The sequence below is a fragment of the Zosterops lateralis genome (genome assembly GCF_965231275.1).
Source record: "Zosterops lateralis genome assembly, chromosome: 7".
NCBI lineage: Eukaryota > Metazoa > Chordata > Aves > Passeriformes > Zosteropidae > Zosterops > Zosterops lateralis.
This window is the reverse complement of record NC_139767.1, coordinates 28,985,929-29,007,149: the sequence shown is the minus strand read 5'-3', so window position 1 is coordinate 29,007,149 and position 21,221 is coordinate 28,985,929. Positions and strand designations below refer to the sequence as shown.

The 21,221-nt window shown below is 44.7% G+C and overlaps 1 protein-coding gene across 1 annotated transcript in view; it reads right to left on the bottom strand.

Moving 5' to 3' along the window:
• Positions 1-21,221, bottom strand: part of KALRN (kalirin RhoGEF kinase) — a 473,348-nt gene that overhangs the window by 5,554 nt on the left and 446,573 nt on the right. Inside the window, exons 51-59 of the mRNA XM_083865425.1 lie at positions 20,725-20,784; positions 11,164-11,191; positions 10,552-10,723; positions 8,289-8,410; positions 7,052-7,183; positions 5,382-5,546; positions 4,432-4,510; positions 3,106-3,306; positions 2,080-2,218 (exon numbers count right to left, since the gene is read on the bottom strand). Of these exons, the coding sequence (XP_083721551.1) occupies positions 2,080-2,218; positions 3,106-3,306; positions 4,432-4,510; positions 5,382-5,546; positions 7,052-7,183; positions 8,289-8,410; positions 10,552-10,723; positions 11,164-11,191; positions 20,725-20,784 (1,098 nt within the window). The remainder of the gene's footprint in view (positions 1-2,079; positions 2,219-3,105; positions 3,307-4,431; positions 4,511-5,381; positions 5,547-7,051; positions 7,184-8,288; positions 8,411-10,551; positions 10,724-11,163; positions 11,192-20,724; positions 20,785-21,221) is intronic.

Sequence of the window (21,221 nt, the reverse complement as noted above, 5' to 3'; positions counted from 1 at the left end):
GCCAATCAAGAACTTGCATTTGATCAGATGTGCAAGGGAGAGATCAGGAGAGTGAATGATAAGGACCCAGTACAGCTGCTGTTTCCTCTAAATTCAGATCAATGTTGCAGTCACAATGACAAGACTCTCTTTTGCACTAGGGCAACTCACTGGGATTTTACACTTTGTCCTAAATACTTATAGTTTATTTTCCCAAACTAATCTCTACAGATTAAGAACACTGACAGATTTTTAAATTTTAATAAGACTTATATATATCAGATCAGTCTATTTAGATTCCATTTGTTCAGATGACAGCTGGCTAAGTAAGTGTGCATAATGTGCAGCAGAAATGTTCTTCATGAAGTAAATATTCAATTTTGCACCCACTACTCTGGGAAGGAGTTGTGTATGCCATTACTGTTGCTGTCAATTGACATGGAGCTGCCAGTGTTTCCCTACACACACCAGGACACAGTCAGCATGCAACTGTCCAAGCCAGCATGCAACTACATTTCATCCCAGCTGGTTTTCTGCCTGTTTTAGCAGCTCTCAGTATTTAAGGTCTCTCTGAGTGAGAGACACTGAGCATTGCCTATACACTCTGTTCTGGGGACTTAACATGGATTATTATTCCTTCGTTAGCTCTGAGGTGATTTCTGAATTTACTTCTTGCATCCTTCTAGATCTTTGTTTCTCTCTCTTATCCTCATGCATATTTTATTGCTGCCTTATGGCATACATATATAAATATATATATATAGCAAAGTTAACTACATGGCTGTTCCAGCCTCTCCACTTGCTCTTCTCTTGTGCAGTCTCTATTGACAAAATCAACACATCCTTGAGCAGGATCCTGGGACAACACAATCCATGGATAGCTCTACTGTCACTGCCAATGCATCTCCTGCTTCCCACTTAGCAACAGAAGGTTCTTTATTTAGCATCCCTCATTCACGGAAACTGCAAATAGGTCACAGAAAATTAGCTTCCCACCTTGTTTCTGGGAAGTATCTTATGATCAAACAGAGAATTCATTGCAGTTTCTTACCTCCAAGTAATGCCTAATTTTTGACAGGTCGTATAAATAGAGAAAAAAATACAAATAAATGCATAGAAAGAAACCAGGATAATTTAGCCTTTTGTGTCTAATTCTCATATAAGGCCCTGTGCAAATGGAATTCTTTTGTAGGGGTAGAAGCAGCAGAAGAATGAAAGTATCACTTCATCTGACATGCCTGGGGCTTGGCAAGATGAAAATAAATCTCCCTGAAGCTGGATTGTCCACTATATAAGAAAGCTAAATTCATCCCTCATTCCCCATTTTTAATTGCCATTTAAATCTGCAAAGTGTTACAGGTTATTTGATATCCCTGGCAACCAGAAACAATGTTGCAGATCACAAAACTTGAAACACTTGATCACAACTTCAATGGCTAATTCTCTGTCATCCAAGATAACTGGGATACAGTGGAGGACAGGAGCACAATGCCAAATCCAGGACAGTACAGTGCCTCCTGCCACGTGTGCTTACAAAAGCAGGTACGAGCTGTGCTACTCTGAGTGTGACATTCAAGAATACCCCAATTTCTTCTCCACAGTGCAACTTGTCCTTTGTTCTTCCTCTGAACCCTTCCCTGAGTGTATTTCCCACCCAGTTCTCCTCTCAGGCTCTGCAGCACAATGTGCTGCTTTTCTTTTCATTTGCCCCTGGCAGCCTGGCACAAGCCAGCTCTGCTCAGGAAGGTCGGTGGCTGGGTTGGTACAGTGTGAGCGCAAACCTTACTCCATAGAATTATTCAGTTTCCCTTCAAACAGGTGTTAGTGACATCTCGCTCTTGTCTCTCTGACATCCTTGTTCTCCTTCATTAAATCCAGAAAGCCCTTGGGAACAAACCAGTGAAAGAAGGGAAAAAGTGCATTTCTTATCTGAGGGCAAAGACCTGGTGCTGCAGGTCAGTAACTCCTTTTTCTGATCAACAGCTTGTCCATTTAGTGAGCATCTCCCTTGGGTACAGGCTGCACCTCCTCCCTGTCTGCACAGCTGGGAACTCTCTGTTCCAGGGCATGGAATAAAGCATTGTTCTCATTTGTTCCTACCTTTATGTCCAAGTGAGCCACTCTGCAGTTGTGGAGGTACTGCAAGGCTTCCATTGTATCTCTTATATAGAACGCCACCTTTTCCTCCATGAGTTCATCGTGGTTCATCAGATAATCTAAGAGACGACCGTCATCCATCCTACAAACAAACCAAACCCCGTGCATGAAACATCACATGGCATCACTAGGAACAGTTAACATCTGAAAACAAAATCGCAACAGAAACTTCGTGACTTAAAAAGGGAGGAAAATAAAATGCAAGATCTGACGAGTATTTAATGATATCTCAAGATACTGCAGGCCATGGAAGTGGTAGAATGATTAATCCTCAATTGTTATCTCCAGTCCTTGACAAATTTAGCAATAGTCTTAAAGAAAACTCATTTGCTTAAGGATGGATTCAATAGACAGAGACAATCCCTTTGGAAACAGAACTTCTTAATTATACGGATTCATCTATTTCTAGAGATGGTTACATAATGCAGAAAAAAAATCATTTACATTTTCAGCTGGTAATATTTTCTGTGCGAAAACTAACCCAATAAAAGTTTTCCACCTAGTTTATTTAACTGTACAAACAAACAATGAAATAGCCCAAATACACTTTGTTGGATATACCATAACAAAGCATTTTGGAATTTGGTTGCTGTTTCTTCTTATGGGACAAGCATGATTGCTACATGGTTCTTTTCACCAAAAAGTGTTAGAATGATGAAGGCTTCAATCTAGCTGAAACACTTTTACTCAAATGTAAAAAGTGGACAAAACTGACCAAGTAGATCTGACGCTTTTCAATGGCACAAATTACCCAAGCTTCACCCAAGTAGGAAGCAGTTTTATTTGTCCCTCTTAATCTTATTTACTGTAAAGAAAAGGCAGTGGAAACTCTGCAGAAAATGGTTATTTCATTTGACATCTCAATCAATAAAATCTTTGCCCTGCTGAACTCAGAGTGATCTTTATGCTTGGCTTTAATAGGGCTGTGATTCCTACCCTGACACTTGAATCCAAGCTCTGTGTACTTACAGCTCCAAAACTAAGATGTAAGAAGTTGGAGACTCATAGGTGTCATGGATAGTGATGTACTGAGGATGCTGTAAGTGTTGTAACAAAGCTGCTTCATGTGCTGCCTGCTCTTTCTTTTTCATTTTTTTACTAATGAATTTTACAGCAACATCTTTCCGGGTGGCTTTGTGGACACATTTCTTTACTATGGAGAATCGACCCCTGAAATTATAAAGAAAACAGAATAATGAGGTGAATAAATGAATAAATCATGCCTAGTTTTTAGTGCAATAACAGAGTGATTTTTAAAGGTTTTTTTGATTCATCACATTAATATTTCACAAGGCATCAGATTTAACAAGTTGTTCATAACCTTTTCCAACAAAGGCCTTCCATCTCTTACCCTGGGTGTAGAGATTCTTTGGGGATTAGCAAACACTGAGAGCAAATGGTGTCACTTTGCTTTGTGCAGCCATACTGATACCCTCTAACAACCTCCCCTGGGTTCAATTTGCTGCCACTTTTCCAGGTTCTGTCTCCTTTTATTTTAGCTGTGGGTCTCCTTTCTCCAGCTGCTTTACTAAAGAGACCAAACTTTCTCAAACAACTAAAACAAAAGCCTTGTTAAATAATCACTGGCCTATCATTTTTTTCAAACACACAGTAAGAAATTAAGAAAAAAGCTGTCAGGAAAGCATTTAGGATACTCATACAGACCACAGTACCATTCCTGAAAGTAAAACTACCCAGTGAAACCTTGTGCTGAACTTGAGCTCTTAGTAATACATCTCTGTTGTCTACAGAACCAGAGAGCCTCCTGTCCTTTCAGCCTCAGAATTGTCTTTGACATCTGAGCTGAAGAAATAATTGCATTAACCTGAATTATTTGCTTGACCCTTATCTGTTATCTGTGGAGAGCACCAAGGGCTGACATGTGCTGCTCCTATTTAGGCTCTGTTCACCTCACCCTCCCCATCAGCAAAGATAAGTCAGTCACATGCCCAAGTGTTTTGGCAAACTCAGTCTTTGAGGTTAAGCTTATCCAGAACCAGTACATTGTCATTACTTCAAAACAGGACCTCAAATCAGAGATGAAAGATACCAACTGCGAGAGATTTGGCTGCCTAATTGCTCACTAGTTTGCCAATCTTCAATTCTCAAATCAGAATTTATCTTGAAAAACAGAATTTAGTCAATATTTTCATCAGTATCTGATATGCAATGCTCTTTGAAAGAATCAGCAGTTTTCAAGCTAACTACAAAAGTAACCTAAACTCCCCACCAAAGAAAAAGCTTCAAGCCATTGTTTGAGTGTTTTATTGCAGTGATAAGCGGGGTTAATATTACCTCCCAATCTCATGCAGCTCTGCATAGGCAAGGTCAAAGTTTTCCTTCCATGAAATAGTGGCACCATCAGCAGTGGAGTCTTTGAGAGAACAAAGAACATTCAAGAAAGTATAAAGACAGTTTGCTGTGGACTATAAAAAGCATATTTGAAAATTATGTGAGACTTTATTATTAAGACAGAAAACATTATGACTAGGAGTCCAGTTTCATACTGCTCAGGCACAGCTCCAGTGTGTTGGGCCACTAAATGCCAGAGCTGCCCAGGGAAAGGTAGAGATAAGGGGGACTCAAATATGTCCTTGAAATTTTGGGCTGAAAAGGGGTGCAGAGGCAGGGGTAGAGCTATGCTGTGTGAGCTCTTGCTCCATCCAGCACTGCCTGTCCAAGCCGGTCACAGACCTAGTTACACACCAGGGCTGCTAAAACATGGGAAAAAGAGGGATCTGCTCACAGCACTTGAGAGTGAGCTGTGCCCCAAATTTCTGCAGCACTGTATGCTTGGGAATTGCCTCCATCACAGCATTCCATTCCAGCTGCCTTGCTCAAGGAGGGATATTTTGCAAGTGGAATTGCAGCCCCCAGCTGGGCTGCCCAGCAGAAGCTGCAGGTGCTGCTGGCATTGCTGGAAAGGCAGGATGGACACCAGCCAGGACACAGAGCCCATTGGGCAGAGATAAAGGCAAGAAATAGTCTTGGCATAGAAAGTAGGGACCTGCTTGGAATCTGCAACAGCCTCTGTGGAAGAGGCAGGCTCTGAGCGTGGATGGAGGTGAAGACTCGAAAATCCTTCCTGGGGCCAGGAGCTGGCTCTGAGCATCTCCCAGGCTCTTCCTTGTATCCCTAGCTGGTCCGTGGTCCCTGTTTTTATCAGGACCCATCAAGACTAACCATCCAGAGCACAGGTGGATTGCTGTGTGTGCCAGTCCCTCCCTCCCTGCAGGCCCACTCACCGTACTCCGGGAGCCTCACGAACTCGGATGGGTCGCTGGGCAAGCTGATCCCCCAGGGATTGCTGGCACTCACTCGGAACTGGTACTGGCAGCCTGGGGACAGGTCCTCAATGACAAGGTATGTGTCCAAAGTTGAGGCTACTGACTGCTGCCAGACCTGCGAGCCTGTTGGACAGAGGGAGAGAAGGGGAAACACTCACTGTGTGGGCTCAGGGCTGAGGCTTTCTCTGCCCAGCTTAGGTAGTACCCTGGTAGGGTAAAATCTACAGGGGTTTTAAGAGGCAATGTTACAGCTGACTGTTAAACCAGAAATGGATCACAGGAAGATATTCTGTGTTGCAGCCACCTTCCCATCTGGCTAAATGGGAAAAGAAGGAAATGCCTCTCAGTTGACTGATAGTGACAGAAAAAGCTCAGTTCAGGGACAAGCTGATCTCTCCAGCACTGTGGCTATGGCTGTGTGCTACAAGTGATGTCTGAGGGCAGTGTGATAAGCCAGGGTGGAGGGCTGATCTGGTGACAACTCTGCTATGACAGGAACAGTAGCAGAAATACTGAAAAAAGCCCCATGGGCAAGGGAGATGAAGCTGAGACAGGGTGTCAGTGCAATGTAAATGCTTTTGCAGATGAAGATGTGGTGGCTACAGTGAAAGCTGCAGCTGCAGGAGGAGAACCAGCTTTCTGATGCTTAACACAGGCAGCTTGCAGATGAGCAGAATTGCAGCAAAGAACTGTGTGACTCTGTCATGTGTTTCTGCTCTTATCAAACCCAGCCACTGCCTAACCTGTGGCAACCAAAGGAGCAATCCTTACTCATCTGTACAGGGTCAGAGAACAGAAAAGGACCCCTGGAACACAGAGCCCTGTCACAGATAGAGAATTCTTCAAGAATACGTAAATTTTTATCTTATTTTAGTAACTTCAGGGCCTTTTATCTTTATGTTATTTACCATGACCAATTTATTTTTTGTGTCCTGTGGACAAATTCTGATTGCAAGGTTTCACAAGGTTATGGTTGGTTTTACAAGAGTCAGTTTTACCTTTGAAGTGGGAGGAATACTGAAAACACTGCTGGGTTTTTTTTCATGTTTGTTCTGGTGGTTGTTCTTAAAAAAGGAGCTTTTATTCTTTTACAAAAATGCCAGTCACACTGATGGCACAGTGAGGGTCGAGGGAAAATATTCACTAGGAGAAGGTATTAATATGATGGAGTGATTAGGTTTGCACACTTACTAAAATGGGGTAGGATTTTTTGAAAAATGAAGGAGAAAAACCAGAGCTGAGCTTGAAAAGTATGCAGGGATCTGCAACTTTATCCAGATAAAAAAAAAAAAAAAAAAAAAAAAAAAAAAAAAAAAAATGAGGCTGATTTGGTTTTGCATTTCTGGGAAGCACCCACCAGAAAGGATGGTGGTAAAATGCAAATGATAAAAAGATGCTGTATATATTTTAGCTTAGCACACTTGTTGTAAGTGACCAGAGAAAACAGAAAGATCTGTAATATATGAGAGGCTGGACTGGATGGTAGAAGGGTTTCTTTCTGCCTTAGACTGAGATCTGAAAGCAACAATTGCCAGTGGTGACAAGAATGCTTTTGGGACCTGTTGTTTCATAAAGGAAACTTACCTTGTTCTCACTGTCAGCCAGCAAGCACAGCTCACACCACTTACCTTCTTCTCTGTACTCCACAGTGTAGCCTGAAATGGTGCAATTGCCTGTACTGGTTGGGGGTAGCCAGCGTAGGATCACAGAGGTGCAGCTTCTCTCCTGAGCAATGGGGCGGTTTGGGGCAGCTGGCACACCTTGGGAAGAGGAAACAATACCAAATCCAGCATCACATCAATAAGTGCTAGTGCTTTGTTCAGATCAGGTGCATCAGGTACATCAGGTCGCTACAGGACAGCTGCACCTTGTAGAGGGGCTTAACTAAAGCAGCAGGAGGAGTCAGTTACCATTGAATGCCCAAAAATGACACAAGCAAGGCATTCAGAATTCTTCTGTGTGTAGGGTGCTTTGTGTGCTTGGGAGCAGATTGACAAGTGACCAGTAATCCTTCTATGCTTTGCTTAGGGCTCCCTTCAGCACAGGGGTAGTTAGTGCAGCTACTGACTTCCTTGGGTAAATTGGGGAAATTGGATCTCTAGGGTGGTTTGTGAGACCAAACAAATCAACTTTTAAATGCTCTTGATACTGCTGCAAGTAACTCTCCAGTTGGACATTCATCTCTGGACCATCCCCTTCAACACAGCTGGCACCTCATCTCTAATGCTAATGAATCCCTTCTCAGAACTGGAGGCAATGATAATCAACTTATTATTCCATATTCATTCCAATTAGATGGGTCACTAATAACAGTGCTGAAAATTCAGGCTTAGAGACACATCTCCAAGTTGAATCCTCAAAGAACAGTTTCACCCAGACTAAATCTTACTCTCACCTCCTTTGTCCCCTAAAGAGAAGGGGGGGCAGAAAATCAGTGTCACTGGATCTCAGTGCCTCCCACTCCAGGCAGATTCTGAAGCCCAGAGATTCCTGCAGTCAGCTGGGACATCATTTCCTCAGGGACTCAGCTGCCCAAGGAAGCTGAGCTTCCCCTGGCTGACCTTACTGAGCTCCTGGGAAGCAGCACTAGGAGCAGGATGCAGGAGCTGAGCCAGTGCCAGTGCATTTTCATTTCCCAAATGTAATGTTTATGGTCAGACAACTTAATCAAGCACAAGGAGTAGGGAAAGCCCTCAGCCATCAGTGGAAATTGTGGCTGAGTAATGGTTGTACAACTTTAACATCTCAATTCACCTGGCACAGCTCCACATCTGGCTGCCTCTGCATGGGCTGTTCCTGTGTGCTCCCAGCCCCCAAGGGACCACACACAGGAAAAATCCCGTGTGTTAAGGTCAGATGTGCTACCTTGGACTTTGATAGTTGCAGAGGTCGATGCGGTTCCGTGTTCATTGGTTGCCACACAGGTGTAGATGCCACTGTCCTGAGGCATCAGGTTGCAGATCTTCAAGGTGAGCTCTCCTGAGTCACTGTGGATGCAGGAAGCCCAGGTTATAAAACACTGCTTCACTTGCTAATGGTTTTTATGTAGTTCCTGTTCTGCCTCATTGCAAACACACATGCACACAAGCCCTGTTAACTCATTTGAAGGAACATCCCTCCAGAAATTTGGTGCCCAAGTACAACCCCTTCATATGTCAGGGCTTGGCTATTAATGAAACCTTTGAGCAAACCTTTGGTCCAAATTGCTTGTCAGGCAAATCCTTATGTATGTTGTGGTCTAGGAAGAGATGTGAAGGATCTCTCAAGCAGCAAGCAGTCCAGGAGTTGAACATTACCTGTGCCTGTCCAGAGCTAGATGCTTAGACTTGATATATCTGGAAAGATTTACCTATGAAGATCTTTCCTATCTTGGGAGATGGTAAGCTGCTGTGCCTCTGCAATGAAGTCCAACACACACCAGACAAACTGGGCTTCCAGAGATGCAGGAAGCAGTCACATAGCACAGGGTGACATTTCCAGGGAGCTTCAGACTCCTGGAGCATGTGCCATTGATCTGACACTGCTGCCAGGGCCCCAGTGGGAAGACTGGACATCTCATAACAGCCAGGGATAAAGAGCACAGCACTGAGTTTGTGAGACACACTCAGTCTTTGGGCCAATCTGAGAAAATAAAAGCTCTGTGCAGTCTCATGAATTTATAGCAGGTCTGTTCACAGTCACTGCTGTTTGCACACTTCAGGCTCCAATATGCAATTTGAGGGAGCTGGCCTGAATTAAAGGATTTTGCTTGTGTAACTGTTTTAGCTGTACTGGGGACCCAGCTTAGAGCCAACAATAAGTTCCCTTGATGGCAAAAGTAGGCTAGTTCTTGAATGCTTAATCTGTCGGGTACTGCAGAAGGACATGGTTGCTGGGATAACTGTCTGGACTCTGGAGCTTTTGCTGGTCTGACTGTGCTGGTTTAAAACAGGACAGAAACATCCCCTCTCCCTGAAATCCACACACTCGTGCCAGCAAGATTTGTAAGAGCCACTGATCCACTGGGCCTCTGCTTGGCAGGCAGTGTCTTCACTGGAAAGATTATTTGAGTAACAAGACAATGCAAGTGCTGATAGTGCACAAGGAGCCAACAGGAAGAGGACTGTGATGAAAACCAGAACCCTGTATGGAAATATCTCCCCATCCTAAGCCCAGACAGAGGCTGAAGATAAGGCACTAGGAGATCTACTGAGCAATAGCTAAAGACAATTTTGGATGCTCTGGGATAGCTGCACAAGCCAATGGTCTCTGAAGGAAGCTCTTGATCAGATGTAAGGGGTTTTTTTTTATTGAACATGTAAAATCCCTTTTCTCTTACTGTTCTTTTTTCAGTTTCAGTGACTTTGTAGTCCCTGGATTCATTTCAGCCTGAGACAGAAGTGCTGAAAAGTTCAAATGAAAGATTGCCTCCTGGAGATTTCCACTGCAGTTTGGCCCAAATTGCTTATATAAGCTGCAGATGAGCATCCAGCAGCAGGCTGTTACCTGACCTGAATTCAACTCCAGATCTTCCTGAATCTTCCCAGTGCTTGTTGTAAAGATAGTTTTCCTCTCTGCTAGCCCAGCCAAGAACATTATGACAAGCATCCTTCTGTCCAAGCACAGCCAGATGTAGCCTTCCCAGGAGCACACGTGGGCTTTTTTTAGGAACAGCTGAGGAAAGGCTCAGGAAAACTGCAACCCCACCACTGCCAATAAGATCAGAAAATGCCCAGTGATAGAGGTATTGCAAGTTGGTGAGGGCTTGCTCTGCTTGACTCCCAAAGGAGATTGAGGCATCAAACTAAAGCAGAGAAGCCCCAGCAGAGGTAATACTAGACAAACTCACAGGTTGTAAACATTTTGCCTTCTGGCTTGCAGCTGGCTCAGGAAGTCAACAGGAGCAAGCTCATGTCTGCCAGCAGCACTTTCTGGATATACCTGGCATCAGCTTGGGAAACAAATACAGTTACCCCAGCCCCAAAGTCTGACCCTTTCCAGCCAATGCTTGCCATGCTGATGTGCTGACATGCCATGCCAGACCTAATTAACTGCATCCTAAGGAGTCTTGTAGCCAGGCTAGCGCCGTATTTGAGGGTAACATGACCATCAGGACCAGCTATGTTGGGATCCACAGGCAGGACCTTACCAGGATGACACTGTGTAAGTAGCTGTGCTGTTGTCATTGTCAAGAATGTTTTGGTCTGGTCCTTTCCAGGTTATAGTTGGTTTGGGTCTCCCACAGACTTTGCACTGCAGCATCACTGTGTCCCCAAGCAGGCAGGTGATGTCCACTAATGGCACAAGAAACTCTGGAGCCACTGTAAAAAAACATGGAGACACGCACAACACCTCTTTTAATCTTCAGGTAAGAATGTCTGGAGTCATACAAGGCTAGAGAATACATGATAGGATGAGCTATAGGATCTGGGCCCCAAACAGCTGGGAGTCCTGGGATTATGTAATTGAAACTGCCCTCCACTAAAAACCAGCTGTCTACAGTTCAGAGAAGGAGGTGAAGATGAGCCTCCATCCTCCAGCTCTATGTTCTGGCAGGTGGATGAGGTTTTGAGAGGGCAGGTTTGGGGGGTTCAACCTGGCCTGTGGCCCCAGGCTGTCTGAGCTGAGCAGCCAGCAGGAAGCCTGCTTTGCCTGGGGACTGAGCAGCAGAGAGCTGCCTTTGCTGCAAATGCTGGTAGGTGCAGAGCATGCCGTGGCACCAGAGTAAATCACAACTGCAGCACAGCTGTCCTTAACTCACCTTCTTGGATGAAATTGGGGTTGATTATCTGAAAAATACAAAGAGATACAAGCATTTATTTCCTAGACAGTGACAAAGAGATATCTGTTTTCACAAGGTACCCTGGTGACTCTGAGCAGAACTGCAGAAGTGCTGCAGTGGTAACAAGCACCTTCTAACAACCAGCAGGTGCAGCAAACTCTAATGACAACACATATGGGAAAGTAAATGAAAGCTATGGCTTCTTGAACCCTGATAAAGCATCAAAGGCAACAGGCACAGCACGAAGGCTGAGGAGGGTGGACATGCTTCCTCTTTGCCTATGTGATAATGATGAAGGCATAAACTCTTCCCAGAGGTGGTTTGTGCATCACCTGTGCCCAGCTCCAGACCTGTGTCACACTGCACATGCAGTCACCACACACCTGGGACATGTCACCAGCAGTCTAGCTACTAACCAGGTCTGAGGAAATGTCTTTTAACTTGTGCTCAGCTTCAGGAGAAAAAAGGATAAAGCACTATACCATAAATACTTCATTTTGTCCACGGCTGAGAATCAGTCCTGCAATTAATTTCATTTGACTGCTGCAAACTTTCCAGCTTGAAACTAGGTTTGGATAACTAGGAGTTATTTTATCTAACAAGTTAACTGACCAAGTCAGCAAAGACTTGAAAAGCTACTGTTATTCTGTGGTCTCTATGTGCCAATGTAACTCTGGAAGCAAAGGTGGAAAAAGCAAAGACAAGGCCACTGAGTTCTTACATAATCGATCCTAACTACATTGTGGGGTACAATAGAATAGAGGTTTTAGCCTCATTATCTGTTTTAATAATCTCATAAGGCCTTTTTATTCAAATTCAATCTAATAGTTTCATTTCAAGCACCATAAACACCAATGTGGTCCTAAATATATTTGTTACTATTTATTTCAGAGCTGTTTTGGAAGAGGCCAATGAAGCAGTGACCTAATTCATGGCTTGCCAAAGCTGATAGCAGGTTTTTGCATAGCTTCAGAAATCAGGCCACAAAACAGAAGCAATAGCTCTTCAAAATAAAGTAGCTACATCTTCAAGATTTATATTTACATTTTGGCTTTATAAATAGTTTTCCAGGGTCGATGGCTCAGGGTGCCATTCAAGGAGGCATTCGGGCACATTCTGATTCATTTTGGTTTCACAGCCTTTCTTCACAGCCCGAGACAAAGCTCTGGTATCAGCACTGAGACCTCAGGGTCTGCTTTCCCCAGCCACCTCCACAAAGCCCAAATGAACCAGGCATAACATGGAAAGCACGAAGTCCCTCTGAAGAGTGCAGCTGGGCAGTGCCACCAGCACACAGGCCTGCCAGCCCAGGGGCTCGGGGAGCAGCAACTGCTGCTCCACAGGGTCCAGGACCCACATACAGCCCCCTGGACCCTGCAGACAGGAAGAAATTGTGGCACAATGGAGTACTGGATGGAAAACATCCTCTGTCCTGTCTGTGCTTGTGAAAACAAGAGAGATGGATCTTTGTGATTAAGTTGTATCTCTCACACAACACGGCAAAAGAAGAAAAAGCTGTTTTGTGGATAACCATTGCTTGCCACTTTCACTCACAGACACCATCTACTTTTCAGCTGAGTAACCCCAGGCATCAGCTCATTTGCACATACATCTTCATTTTTGTGGTGTTTGGCTTAACTGAAATATCCATTCTCCAAAGCTCTCCCCTTCCTTCCCTGCAGCATGCACTAAATTCCCTTATTATTCACTGATCTCCATCCCTGAAGGATTAGAGATCAGGAGAAAGAAACACTCGTTAACACTTTATATTAATTTTATTACTCTAAAGGATTCATTAGAAGATGCAACTACAATGATTAATGTGATAGATATCCCTATAAATAAATAATTCTACATTTCTAGTTACTTCCAAGGTACAATAATTTATAATAATTGCCTTACCAATTTTTTTTCATTGCCTCACCATGGGAATAGCAGAAATAAAATTATCACTGCTACATACTATTGGAAGAGTCTGTGAGTAAAATTTACATTTTCTTTCCCAAAACTTCATCTATTAATTAATCAAATGGTACCTAACAACACCCCCACAGCCACATCACAGCTTTAGACTGCTGTAAGCTTAGACAAAAAAAAAAAGTCTGTCTGCACAAGAACATTTAAGTGATTGAATACAGCACCTTATTAGGGAATGGGATTTCTTCTGCTTCGAAGGAGGGCATCAAATGAAGGGGTGAGAAGGACAGAAATGGGAAAGCAAAAGTTTGCAGCCAGATCTGCATCCAGGGGCTGGCTTGGTGGTTCACACATCTGCTCCCAAGCCCTGGGGTTCTGCTGCCTCTCCCTGCAGGCTGGCCAGGCTCCTGGGGTGTGGCTGGATGGCAGCAGATGGGAGCCTCTATAGAGTCTTTCTAGGTAAGTGCAAGACCTTTGGAGACAATTTCTTCATTTGCCAAATAGGTCTGTAGTCCCTGGGACTGGAGGAGTTCCAGAGTGTGTCCTCACTGCCCTCAGAGGATGGGAGCTCATGTGCTGCTTCTCCACACAGCCTCCTGCTGGCGCCAGGGCTGGATCTTCTTATGGATGCTCTTGCCCATTCAATCTGAAGCAGTTTGAATGAGGATCTCACAGCCCAGCCCTCAGCCAAGCACCTGTGGCCATGGTGGCCATGAGCAGGGGAAGGTGGCCCAGGGTCTCATGCTGACAAGGGCTACCTGAAGAAATCCCAGCAAACAGCTCCTCCACCAGTGTGGCTGCCAGTCTGGCTGTGAGAGGACAAACCCATGGGGATGGAACCACCCAACACAAGAACTTCTCATTCCATCTTCAGTATCAGGGCACACCATGCAAACACAAACCCTAAGGGGATCAAAATCAGTTTGCAATGCATCTAAGGAACACAGACATGCTATTTTTCCTTGAAACATAATTTTAATTGAGATGAGGTAGATTTTGTTTTTATTGGATGAAATATCTGTTGCATGGCCCAGAGCAGGTGAAAATTTCTCCCCTCTGTGGCCAGGAGAATTTGTTTCCCATACAGTGACAGCTGAAAATGGAAATCCTATTCAAGGTAACAAAAAGCAGAACATGAAATGGCCTCTGCTCAAGTAATGTGGGGTCTAATACTGACCAGGCAAAGCCAGGCAGCTGGAGAGAGGGTGGTGAGATAAAGGAATGGGAGGACAGGTCAGGTCTATTCAATAAAAAGCCAGAAATAGACCTTTCTTCTTCCTCTTCCAGCCTATGCTGTTTCAACCAAGAAAGGCACATTAAGGCAAATACTTGAATGCCTTTAGGGACTTACAGGGATCTAAGTGACTTACAGCTAGGTCAATTAAGTGCAACTTAACAGTCAAGCTTTAGAAAAGCAGCATGGGTGCTTCTCCAGAAACTCAGTATTTTGCAGCATTTTTCCTGGTCTGTTAAGTTCATGTTATAAAGATAGAAGGGCATCTGCATCAGTAGCTGCAAAGCCCATTTGCAAAGTGACTATCTGCCCTAATTCTTAGAATAATCTTATCTTTCACTTGTGCACACATGCTTTATCTGGTGGGGAGAGAGAAGCCACTCTTCCATGCCAATGGCCAGTCCGAAAACACTCTGCAAGCACAGCTCAGTTGCCTGAGAGGATTCTCACCTTGGCCAGGGTTTGTTTCTCCATTGCAGGGTGTCCTTGCCATGCCTATCCCACTTCCTTGGAGCGATTACACCCAGCCCAAACACACCAGTGCACAGAAGGGCCCAGCAGATATCCAGATTTTTCCAGTGCCAGGTTTCGATCCCATTTTAAGGGAACGTATCAAAACCAAGAATGAGTATATTACTTTTCCCCCAAAGCATAAGAATAGTCTGCAAACCAAGCCCTCTGTAACAAGGTCGGTGCTTCACCTAAACAGCAGAGGGCATGTTTACTCCAAGACAAGCGGCTGAGCATTTTGTAAACATTTCATGGCACCCCTTGGTCACTGAGTTAAAATACAATACTGACACATTTGCTCATACTGGTAGCAGAGGCAGCAGCACTTTGCTGCCTCACTCAAAGCCAAAAATTATGATTCTCTGAAAAAAATGAACTCATTTAGAGAGAAATTAGGTGAACTCTAATTCTTAGGAAAATACATGCCACCCATCTCTGACTAGGTCAACTTTACTTTGAGACCTTCAGGATGACAGGCTCACAGTGTCACCAGCCTCCCCTCCCCCCAAAAAGAGACAGCTAGAGAAACTTCTTGATAAAATGAGCAGATGAGATATCCACAAATGGATAGAGACTACCAAAGGGAAAATAACTTAAAATGGCATCTGATGAAGCATCCCATGACATCATCCTTTGGTCAGGGATGGGGGATGCCTTCTGGCACCACCTGGATGGGCTCAGCTGCCTATGGGACTGATGGGGAAGGCACAAAGGATGCTGTACAGCATTTGTGCAGAGCAGAAGCCCTCTTGCCTCATGTTCTTGCTGCCTGGCCCTAATGGCTGGTGGCTTCCATGGCTGAACCTGTGGGATCTCGGGTTTGGTTTTCTTCACCCGAGAATTAGGTGGTGGTTCAAGAGAGTCTTTTTTTGCCCTCTGAAGGCTCTGAGCCAGACGTGAGAATGAAACAGAGTCTTCAAGGTCTTGTTTCTTCTCAGGTTTCTCGAATGTTTATTAATTCTTATCTTACAATTTCTCTGTGCCTGGCCGAGATGTTCACAGCAGCTTGGAGATAGGATGACTCCCCTCATGATGGGAGGTCACTACCTTGTTATACAGAAAATGACATATCTATTATTTACAATTTCATACCAATGCCTAGGACATATACTAGAAGGGTAATTTCTACTTTGACCCAATCCCCTTAAACTACTTTGTGCCATTATCACATCAGAAGATGGATGCCAAAGGAGAAGGACTCAGGGTACCACCCTAAATCCTCCATCCTGTTCCCCATTCTAAGAACCCCAAAACTACAAAATTTTCTACCTGGTGATTAACTACACTACTGTCTGTCACACCTTTGTGACTTGTAATTCCTCTCTGTGTTGGAAGTTTTTCTCATGGACTGAAATCAAAGCCTGTGTCCTCCTGGGCTCTGTGCCAGGGTCTACCACAACCCCCCTGAACAGACCCCCCCTGTCCAGATTTCAAACTCCCTTCCTCAGGTCCCAGGCCTCTCTGCCGAGGTCTGTGACCTTCCAGGGCACCTGAAGGAATGCCCTGAACTCTGACAGTGGGATGTCCCTGGCACTGTGTTGTAGCACCCTACAGCTTCCTGCAGATGAAGTAGGTCACTTCTTGCTTTTCCAAAAGCTAGTCCACCATGTCTGTGCTGCTGGCTCAGGTTATGTCACACCTGATGAGCTGCCACCTTCCCGGTCTGTCTCAGCAATCCCTGGCCACTCAGGGCAGCAGGACAGAATTGCTGGCCATGGAGGCTGCCCCAGGGAAACCCAGAGAAATTCCCAGGATTGTATTCATTCACACTGTGGTAACAGGCCAGGAAAAAGCTTTCTTACAGTATTTAAAGAAAATTTTGCCAAGAGAGTTTTAGATCTACTCTGGATGTGGACAACCTCTGGCAAGGGGTAAAGGCATTCGCATAAAGCACTTGGGAGTTTTTGGCTTGAGCTGAGTGGTGACTTGGAGCCAGTGCTGTATCCACCAAAACATTATTTACTCAACCATGTGGACTGTGAGTGTGCTAACACAATATTCTTCCACAGTGGATGTTTCCTAGTGCTTATCTTGGTCTAAGTGTTTCTGAGTAGTTCTTGACATGCTAAAATGTCACAACTGAAAAAAACAGATTAGGAAGCCCAACATACGTACCTTGGCAACAGCTGAGCACACTAATCTAATGATGGCACTTGCAGTGACTTGGCCTGGGCTTCATCTCTGCTTTGCACAGCAGAGACACTGGAACAGACACCAGAGGCTCAGTGACAGACCTGTGTCACCAACAGCACTTGTAACTCTGCAGCTGGAGTTGTGCAAAATGTCTGAAGCCATGTCAGAACCCTACACCTGAGGTCCATCCCAAAGCTGGGAGGAGCTGCTGCTGGATTTGGTGAGGTTTAGCTCAGTCAGATCTTCTGACTGCTGGAAGAACATTCCCTCAGATAAGAGAGGTATCCTGATGGGATCTGCACAGCTGCCTTGTGACTCCATCAGCAATACTGCAAACCCATGAGATGTTACAACACAGAATTGTAGGACAATTAGTTGTGTCATTGTCCAGGACCCCAGACTTGGGTGTGGATATTTACTGATTCACAAGGGCATACATCTTCCCAGAAGTGGCATTGCCTGCCCCTGTGCAGTTAACTACAGATGTGGAAAGAGAGTCTCTGATCATCCCTAAGTGTGGGCTGCTCCTTCACTCACATGTGGCTACACATGGCCCTTAAGTGCCTGCTCCTACACTCACTTAATGGGCAAGTTCTTGCCTTCTGAAAGCAAGTTCTTGCCTTCTGAAACTACAGCACAAAGCAGGAAACTGGGGGGGGGGGGGGGGGGGGGGGGGAACTTCATTTCCATCTTTATGCACTTTCATTACATATTAATGAAAAAAGAGGGAATAAAAACCCAGTCACCGAGAGATGCTATTTCTAGTCAAAGCTACAATGAATAGGAAATTCTCCAAGGCCTGTGTGAACAAAAAACCCAGTAGTGGAATTTTATCTCCTTTAAACAGCCACCCAGAATTTTTTTACTGCTCTCACAATATATGTTTTCCACATTTCTTTCTTTCTTTGTGTTCCCTTGAAACAAAGGCAAAGTGCTTCCAGAAACCTGGAACCTACTGAATGGAATCCACTGTGGTATTTCATAAACAGCAAACAAATTGAGATCTGAAAGGCTACAGTAGCTGTGGGACTTCATGACTACTATGACCAGCTTACTGACTTCTTGTGCAGGAAGTAGGGTGGAGATAAATTGCACACACGTTTCCAGGTAATTAACAAGTCTGCTTTGCATTTAGAGACTGCTCTCCCTGTTCCAGCACTGGGTGCATGTTCTCATGCACGATGGGAAGCAGAGGGATGTCAAGGGTGACAGGCCTATAAGAGAAGCCAGCTGACTGACCCTGTTATTACCTGGCTTTAGTGAAGACTCCACCCTAATGACACAGGAAAGGCACCTCTGAGTGTTGCCAGGACAGAGCTCTTCTGCCAGCACTTCCAGCATCTATAAAACCCCTCATAAGCCTGGCCAGGTGTGAGGACAAAGTGTTCCCTCTCCTTGGGCAGTCACGTTGTCTCCAGCTGCTCTGGGAACTTATCAGTGGACATTGCACACAGAGCAGGGAAAGCAAAACCAGGTGAGATGTGGATGTTCACTGCACACACAGGTTGGGCTGGAGGGGTAGCACAGCTGTTTAGGTTATCTAAGCCCAGCACACCAAGCCTAGAAAATTGATGAAGCCCTGAATCAGGCTCTGGTGTTGGAATTAGCTTGTTTTGCCTCTTTGGCCTCCCAGGCTGTAATATAGCCCAATTTTTGTTACACGTTTGGAAAGGAGAATCAAAAACTCAAATGAAGGATAAGGGAGAGCATTTGTGATTTCCGGTAGGTGAATACCTCAGACCTTTACAGACCAGACTTCCCCATGGCCTCTTCTAGGGCTTCATCAGCACTTTATAAGCCTGCCCTTGCTCTGCTCCTTCCAGATGACTTTATTTAGTTTATACTGGGTATCAGCAAGCCCTTCCCCCCAGTATTTCTTAACCAGACCAACAAGATGACCACACTCAATCCTGGCTTCAGATTTACTAAAACCAGCACAAAGCAAGGGCCGTGCTGCTCCTTGCAGGGCAGTGTGACCTTAGTAAGTCACCCTCACAATTGTTCTCTTATTTTCTCTTCCTCTGCCATTTTAAATATTTGCTCAGCCCTGGAGAGTTTTGCAGAAGCAAACTTGAGCTTTCCAAGCCATGAGGAATACTGTGGCTTCTGGGGACTGCAGTGCAGTGGCACTGTCATCTCGAGTAAGTGACCTGGGAGATGCTGGATAGGGCTTTCTGTGTAACTAGTCACACAGAAGGCACACAATTACTCCTCCAAGAGCAGATTGATACCATAGCTAGGACTCCACATCGGTGTCTTTTGGTTTAAATAGAAAGGCTTTTTTTTTCTCCTGAGCCTGAGAACAGTAGACTGTACCCTGGTAAAAACCCAGATCAAGCCACCAGGAAGATTAGAAATGCTGACAATGCAAGGATTCAGATACCTCCCACTGGAAATTCTAAACCATCTGTTTTCCCTCCTGTCGAACAAAATGAAAACACAGAAATCCTCTGCAAAAGAACAACGATTTTCAACCAGCTCTGCACAATCACCCTTGTCTCAGCCACCTGTTGCTCCACAGGGCAATTTTCAATGAGTGAAGGCTTCCACAGACTCATGTGTAATAATGGGCACTGCCTTATAAATACATACACTTCCAGATATTACCTGTGACTGGCAAAATGCTCTTTGAAAATGTAAACACATTCCTGAGAATAATGCAGCTTTAGAGGTGAGGACCATTCAATCCCCAGGATGTCAGCTGGGTCAAAAGCTTTCCTTTAATACACATCCCAACACAATTAAAATAAAAGTGAGCTTTCAGGTTAACAGCTTAGGCAGTGCACCTCAATACACTTGTCCCTCTTTTTATTTTCCCTTCAGGAGGAAGGTCATCTTTCTTTTGCAGGATGTTTATAGTGCAGCCTGGCTGACAGCATCCGGGAGATCTGCTAGGACACAGGTATCTCTGTTCTCCAGTGACCTGTCCTGTCATCACCACAAAATCACCATCTCTCTGAACCATGTCCTGGCCTGTTCCAGCAGGAACCTCTTTCAACCTTGGAACAATGTATAGAAATGCTTTGTGTGGTCACTATAAACAGGAGGAAAAAAAAAAGTATCCTGCAAGATCTTAATTGAGGAGAACCAGACAAATAACTCTTCTTGATTTTAAACTCTTTCAGGCTCTCTCAACAAGGCACTCCACTAGAACTGGTAGTTTCGCAATGGAAAAACAGTGGCATAAAGTAGCATAATTTGGGTCCACCTATCTGCATCAGCCTTGCCTGAGATACAGGTACATTCACACAACTGGTTTTACCATTCTCCTTCAGTACCTTGACAGAACTGCAATTCCCACTCTGCCAAGAGAAAAGGGAAACATCTTTTCTGATTTTCTAGATGAAGTGCTGGTTGTGGTACAACATTTGGCCCGACTGGCAGCTCAAATGTGTATTGCCAGGGAAAGGGGTGTTTTTAATATAGAAAGGTGCTACATTTATCAGCAGCTGACACACTTGCATTATTGCTGGAATGAGGTCCCAGGTGGGAAGCAGAGACAGGGTGGCTACATGAGCCTCCAGCTCAATAGGAGCCTTGCTACTGAGCTCCCTCCACTGCTCCCACTACAAAAGAAGCCCAAACTCCAGTTCAAGGCATGGCGGAACTGACACTTTTTGTGACTCACTAAATTGGCACACACATCTGTGAGCAATACAGACCCACCAACTCCCCTTGCAGCAAAGGCATTTCAAAACAGACACATGTTCTTGGGAAAAAATAATCACAAGAATGATTGTCTCTACCTCCATACTAGTATTGGGGTCAAGGTCATCACACTCTGATTCCTCTGAGCTGTTTGTCTCCTTGTTTGGCAGCATGAAGAGGAAGAAAGAGAACAAGAGATTAGAAAAGAGATTGGTTAGTCAGGGCAGAGCAGCACAGTTGTGAGCAGCATGGAAATGGGTAAGAGTAGGGAAAATGCTCCTAAAACACCAACAAAAACCAAACTGACAACAAAACGAGGGAAGCAAAGGCAAAGACATGCTTTTGCCAGAGAAGCAGCAGTGATTCTGCAATTTGTTCAGGTAGTGAAAACAGGGAGGAAGCAAGAGAGGAAGAACTGTGCCACCATGCTGGAGCAGCTGCTTCCCTCGGGCCCAGTCCTTCCTCGTCCAGAGGGTGCGACGGCGCCCGGGATGCAGAGTCAGGGCTCCTCCCTTTGCACATGCCGGGGCTACTGCACCAGGCTGGTAAGACAGAAAGCCTCTGCAAAGGAAAACACTTCATCTTGGACTCTCCT